This window comes from Alligator sinensis, unplaced genomic scaffold (genome assembly GCF_000455745.1).
Source record: "Alligator sinensis unplaced genomic scaffold, ASM45574v1 scaffold632_1, whole genome shotgun sequence".
In the NCBI taxonomy this organism is placed as follows: domain Eukaryota; kingdom Metazoa; phylum Chordata; order Crocodylia; family Alligatoridae; genus Alligator; species Alligator sinensis.
The window spans coordinates 828,732-835,293 of record NW_005842408.1 but is presented as its reverse complement, the minus strand read 5'-3'; the positions used below and the strand labels follow the sequence as shown (position 1 = coordinate 835,293).

The following is a 6,562-nucleotide window of genomic DNA, read 5'->3' as shown; positions in this document are numbered from 1 at the left end:
GCAGTCGTTTCTCCTGCGCCCCCGAAGGCCAGGTACCACGTTCTGTCTCGAGTGTGGGGCTCCTCAGGCACGGCTTGGAAGTTGACCTCAGATGTAGGTTAGAAACACCGCCCAAACCACCTGCTTACAAAACGGCAACAAACACCCAAAACTGAAGCTTAAGGCACCAGGAATCCTATTTCACGATGTTCATCCAGTGGTGGATTTTCCCCTCATTCTTTACTTCCGAGTTTGAAACCTAAATATAACAGCTCTGACAAGGGCCGCGATTCCCTGACAGTGGGGAGGAGAGGGCCCGGGGGATCTTGGAGAAGAGCAGAGCCAGTATCATAATGAGGGGTGGGCGAGCGGTGCACTGGCCCCGGGCTGGGGTGTAAGGGGCACCCGAATGGCAGCCCCCAGAAGAGTCTGTCCTGAGGCAGCACCAGCCCCGTGCCACAGCAGAGGCGTCAGCTGGACGTGGGGACGTTGCAGCACCGCCGCAGCGGGGGCTGGCAGACTGCGCTGCTGCAGCGCGGCCAGGACAGGCAGGACTGGCGCGTGCTGCACTCCTCCCTCCAGTGGTCTTGCCCAGGGTGTAAAACTTGCTCGGTATGCCTGAGTGGGGCTATCTGCTCTCTTCAGTCAGGAGGGAGTACGGCTTTAGCTTTATATTTCGTAGAATCAGGCAGTGAGGGCCGGGAGGGAGCTCAGGAGGTCACATCTCGTCCAACCCCCTGCTCCAAGCAGGACTGGTCCCAGCTACGTCATCCCAGCCAGGGCTTTGTCAAGCCAGGCCTTAAAAACCTTACTGTCCTGTCCTATTTCTTACTATGCTTCCGTGCGAGCCGGGTGTTTGCAAGCTGTTCCCCCTCCCCACAGCTGCATCTCCAGGATCCCCATTCCTCTGTTGTGTTAAGTGCAGATGCCTGTTATCGTATGCAGTCATTTGACAGAGTTTGACATCGCTGCCCTCAGGTAGCATTGGACCAGTGGTCCTCAGCCTCCAGCCCATGGGCTGAATTTGGCCCGTGGGGCCATGTCATCCAGCAATTAATGTTGCTGCTGCTCCCCTGCTGCCAAATTTCTGGACCCGTGGGGAGCCCCATGGACTGAATGACATGGCCCCATGTACTGGATCAGTCCAGCGCATGGGGTTGCTCTGTGGCTGGATCACACCCAGGGACACACCCTGTTCACCAACCCCATGCTAGATCAGGCCTGTGGACCAACCCTGCCCGCGGGATCTGCCCTGCAGACCAACCCTATGCCACTCATCCAGGCCTCGGGACCAAGGGGTTGAGCATCACTAGACTGTCTGCTCACGGAAGCAGCCAGCCAGAACTTGCCTTGTGGCACAGTCGTCTTCATTGCTTTTGGAAAAGATACAAGGATATTCTAAGTATAATGGCCAGGAATATTCAGAGTGACACTGTAAGGTGTACTGTGGGAATAATTAACCATTTACTAATTATTCCAGACCATCTGGCTCTGACCCTCTTGAACACGCATCCAGAGAGTGCAGGTAGCAGAGCAATTAAGGATCACCATGTATGCAAGCAATGATAACGCTAGCGTTCATACTGCTCTTTACACCTTCCAAAAGTAGGGCAAATAAACGACAGATCCCCTCAGTCCCTCTCGGAGGTGGCCGGTGTCATGATGTCGTGACTAAGCCAAAGAGATGACAGTTAGAATTCCCAAAGGCTGAACTCCTGTTGTGCTTTTGCCGGTGCCCATCTGTACCCTCCTGGCACGCACACTTCCAAGTGCACCTCCTTGACCTGAGGCTGGCTCACCCCAGTCCTATCTGAGCAGGGCTCTCTTTCCTTTGTCTTCTGGGCAGGGCGAGAATGGCGCCAGAGAGCTGGAAAGCATGCAGTCGGATCGCATGAAGGTGCTGCAGCTCAACGTGTGCAGTGACCAGGAGGTGGCTCAAGCTGTCGAGTTTGTGAAGAAGAAACTGAAGGAGCCTGAGAAAGGTAGTGAGGAGAGGGCTACACACTGGGGACCTCTGTTCTTTAGGCTACTTGGGTTTTTAATTCACTACCATATTTCTTTGCTAAGGAGGAGTTAAGAGCAGTGCTATACAGCAGGCGGTCTCAGCTTTGCATCTCCCACAGCACAACTCAAAGCCAAAAACAGGAAATACTTTTCATGCAACACGCAGAAGGCCTTTGCTCTGCCCCTGTAAGGTGCCAGCCTGCAGAGACATGGTGCTTGCACTGTAACGCTATGTAGTAGTTAAGTGCCACTAAGCACCGAAGGCCTCACTCCTTGGATATGTTGTATGGCAGCTCGGGTCTGGACAGTGGGGAATACCTCCCTGCAGTGTGAGGTGCCTGGCCAGACAGGATGAGACCGGGATGGATCTAGCGGGGTGCAGTGGTGCAGCTGCACACCCCATTGATTCCTGCTCCATCCAAACTTTAAAACCAACTCCCTGGGAGGGAGAGAGGCGTTTCTATTCGGGCAGTGCTGAGAGAGTCAGTGGACTTCATTGCTCATTATAATCTACACAGTTCCTTCTAAACTCTTCATTCCACAGGTGTTAGTGACCCGCTCTCCTTTTTAATGGTCTTGATAGTTTACCAATCAAGCTAACCTTTCTTCTGCAGTTCTGCTGTCTGAGAGCTGCTCCTGGTAATGGAGCTCCTATTTCACAGCCCTGCAGATTGTTTTTAACTCTAGCCAAAAACAGTAGCTCAGGTGTAGAAATAACTTTCTGTGAAGCATTGCATTCACTGTCATGCTGCTCAAGAAGGCTAGATCTTGTTTTATGAACCTGAAAAAGAGATGTCCATTTAATTCTAATGACTGCAGGACTAATGAAACTACATTTTCTGATCACTTTTCTTAGTTTGTTGTGTTTTTTTGCATAATATATATGATATAGCACATGAATGCACATGCCAATGCATGTATATTTGTTTTTGCTCTGATCATAAACTAAGAAGCGTAGTCCTAGGCCACTAGTTTATTAGTAAAGCTTCTAGTTTCTTTTAAACTTGATAAACCTGTGTGTCGTGCTATATATGATGATGCATCACACCGTCTACACTCCCCTGCCTTTAGTCCTAGACTAAGGACTTCACTAGAAGCAGCACCCAGCACTACTGCTGCCTCTGGTACTGCAAGAGGGAGTGAGTGTGAAAGTCTGCAGGAGCAAGCCCCTCACTTTTCTCTTCCACATAGCTCCATGACAGAGACATTTAGCTGGAGCCTCTGGCATCTTGCAAGCAGCGAATTGTGCGCAGGGATGGGGAGTCTGATCCCACCTAATTCATGTTTTAGTGAGAGCCCTCGGTTGCAAGCTTATATAATGGTATGTGGCTGACTAGCAACAGAATCTGATTAGGGATTAACTCGTTTTTCATGTCCTTCAGCCTGCTAAACCTATTATACAAAGGCTGGTTACTGGGAGACCTGGGAACCAAGTACACCTCAGCCAGAGTTCGCTGTGGTCTGGGGTAGGTCAATCATTGCCAAATGCACTCAGTGTAACTCTCAGCACAGTTCACTATCTCCAGTGAAGATTAATTCAAGATTACCTGATTTAATCTGTGTTTCCTTTCCCACTATTACTTATTACCTGGCTATGGTGGTCGGCCCTCAGGATCCTACCTCTTTGTGTTTCAGCCCCTCTTTGTGCTGGGTGTTGCACAAACACACGTTTAAACACTATCTCGGCCCCACAGAATAGTCTGGTTTAGGATAGCAATTAACAGGTGTCTGTAATTCAAGGACCAGGTGTGGAAACAGCATGGGTGGCAGAATCAGGGACATGGGGTGGCCTGGATGTACAGGTTTCAGTTTTGGGGAGGGGGTATTATATAAACACTGGACTAAATGGGCACGCGGTTTCAGTGGCTGAGCCAGCAGGCTATCTGCCGAGCCACTGTCCTCATGCAGCCGCTGGGGCCATCACAGCAAAGCTGGAAGTTCAAAGGCCGTTGCCATGAAGGAAGACAGGGCAGTGGCCACGCAAGCGGGACCAGGGAGAGCTGTCCTAGCAAAGAAGCACCTTCTTCCGCACTGCGTCAGGAAGTCAGACGGCAGGAGCCTGCCGCGGCTGGCTGGGCCGAAATGTCCTGTAATGAAACAGCACACCCAGGTCCGAGCCATCGAGGTAACGAAGCTGTGTAGAGGGCAATGCAGCTGTAGGAAGGATGAGACGAGGTGTTTCCAGCAGGACTAGGAAGAGTTGTACCCCTGCAGTTGTACGAGGCACCGGTGAGACCATACCTGGATTACTGTATACCGTGCTGGGCGCTCAGGTTTTAAAATGGATTTAAATGGGAGCAGACGGGAGCTAGTAGGACAATACAAGTACGAACAGACAGAATAGCCTAAACCCTACAGTGCCACATCCTTGTCTTCCTCAGTTCAGAAAATTTTGAACTGGAAAATTTTCCAATGCCCTAAATAGGGCATGATCTGATTTAGCAAGTTTATTAGACTTACATTTAGTGAACAAAACTAAAAAAATGCCCCCATGTAAATTTGATGTCCCAATAGCCACAAGTATTTGAACAGAAATATTTGATTAGGAAAAAAATTAAATACAGCACACTTAACGTGGTTTAAATGGTATATTCAAACAAATTCAAAGCTTTACGTGGAAAGAAATTATTTTTATTGGAATACTTGTAACGATGTAAAGACGACGCACAATAGCATGTCCTTCCCTTACGTCGTTCATCTAAATTTAAGAACAAAACCGAGGGCACGGAAAGCTGTTGCCACACTGGTTGTAGCACACCCAAGGATCGGGATCTGCGCACAATACGCCGTGCTTTGGTTTGGATTTGACCTGTGCAGCCAGTTCGGTGAATTCGTGTTTTGGTTTTGGCTTTTATGTGCGTGTGGAAATGCAGAATTTCCTACGGAAACATAAAGCACTGGGAAATGTCCAGCCCCACATCTCTGCTCCCAGCCCAGGAACGAGGGGGTGAGCCCCTCCGGGCGGCACCCACCATGGTGCCCGCTTGCCTCCGTCACTCCTGTGCTGGTGCCCACACCCATGCCCCCCTGCAGCCCTGGGCCTCCTCGCCACCTCGCGGGGGGTCCCACAGCCCCTTGCAGCCCGCCCTGGCCCTGGCCCTGGCGCAGCCACCATCTTGTCTTGCCAAGCCCTGAGGGAGCGCTCGGCAGCCATCTTTAGTAGGGGCAGCCTGGCCTCGTGCAGACAGCTGTGGCCAGAGGCGATGACTTTTACTTTTGCTGGGGGGGCATTAAGATGACGGCCACGTGGAAAGTTTTACACATTTGAGGTGATGGCCCTCTTCTTGAGCGGGGCAGGGCCCTCAAACCCCCACGTACTCAGCACCTGTGCATGGGGAGATGGTGGCCATCTTGTTGGCTTCAGCCCCATGGACAGCAAGGGGAGACAGCCATTTCAAGTGAGGGAAGATTGGCGGGTGGGTGCCCCTTGTCATGTTGCAATAAAAACACGGAGGGGGACGTCGTGGGCACCAGCCCGAGTGGGCAAGCAGGGGTGCACAGGGCCAGCGCTGTCTCCAGGGCTGACGCCCGGCTGTCACGATGGTGCCCCGGGCTGACAGGCAGGAGCGTCACAGACTTGTTCTTCATTGGCAGGCCTCTGGGGCGTGGTGAACAATGCGGGCGTGACGACCTTCGGGGACGTGGAGTTCACCCGTCTCGACAAGTACAGAGAGGTAGCGGACATCAACCTCTGGGGCACGGTCAGGGTGACCCAGGCTTTCCTGCCGCTTGTCCGCAGAGCCCGAGGTACGGGCAGCCTGGGGCGCGGCGGAGGCAGGGTTGGGGTACTGCCGGGCAGCGGGCAGGATGACGCGCATGGCACGGGCTATGCCGCAGTGGTGCTGGGGCCACCCCAGCAAAACCACTGCAGGACCGCGCGCCGCACTCCCTCCGCACGCCGCGGGAGAAGTCTGGAGACACAGCCCCTGGCAGGGCTCCCGGCAGAAGGGATAATTAACAAGGGGTCCATCACGACACCTAGACGAAGGACCGCTGTGGATCGTCGGGCGCTGGGACAGGCTGCCTAGCCCGGCTCTCGGGTCTCTGTCCCCGGATGTTTTCAACAGCGGGTTGGACAGACATTAGGTGGACGGGGTAGTCCGAGATGACCCTGCCCGGAGCAGGGGCTGGCCGAGATGACCATGCAAGGTCCCTTCAGGTCCTGCGTCCCCCTGGTCCTAGACAAGGGGGGTGGGAAGGGACCTCACAGAGACGGCATAGCGCTCTTAGCTACACAACGCATGCAGGTGTTGGGACGGAGGGCTCGAGGCCGGCCGTTGCAGGAGTACAGAAAAAAGTGTGCGAGATTTCAAGCCCTGGCATCTTGGCGTACTCTCTGGCCACGTACAACTCCTTGTTACTGAAACAGGTGCCAAGACTTTCAGTGCCTGTTCAGAGAAGGCAGTTGAACCCATAGCAGCGGGCACCCCACCTGGGAAGATGAAAAAAGGAGCCACGGGTTCAGGATGCCTCCCTTTTATTGCAGCTGAGCAGGGACGTATTACAGCCTCTTCCCCCAGTTTGACAGGAAATGTCCAGCCTGCTTGTGTACTTGCGCAGTCCTGGACGTGCTTGTGGA

General features: G+C 53.0%; 1 protein-coding gene across 1 annotated transcript in view; it reads left to right on the top strand.

Annotated features, from left to right (window-relative positions):
* LOC102371919 (D-beta-hydroxybutyrate dehydrogenase, mitochondrial-like) overlaps window positions 1-6,562 on the top strand; it is a 27,894-nt gene that overhangs the window by 17,102 nt on the left and 4,230 nt on the right. The window contains exons 5-6 of the mRNA XM_025211485.1: window positions 1,826-1,961; window positions 5,578-5,730. Coding sequence (XP_025067270.1) covers window positions 1,826-1,961; window positions 5,578-5,730 — 289 coding nt within the window. The remainder of the gene's footprint in view (window positions 1-1,825; window positions 1,962-5,577; window positions 5,731-6,562) is intronic.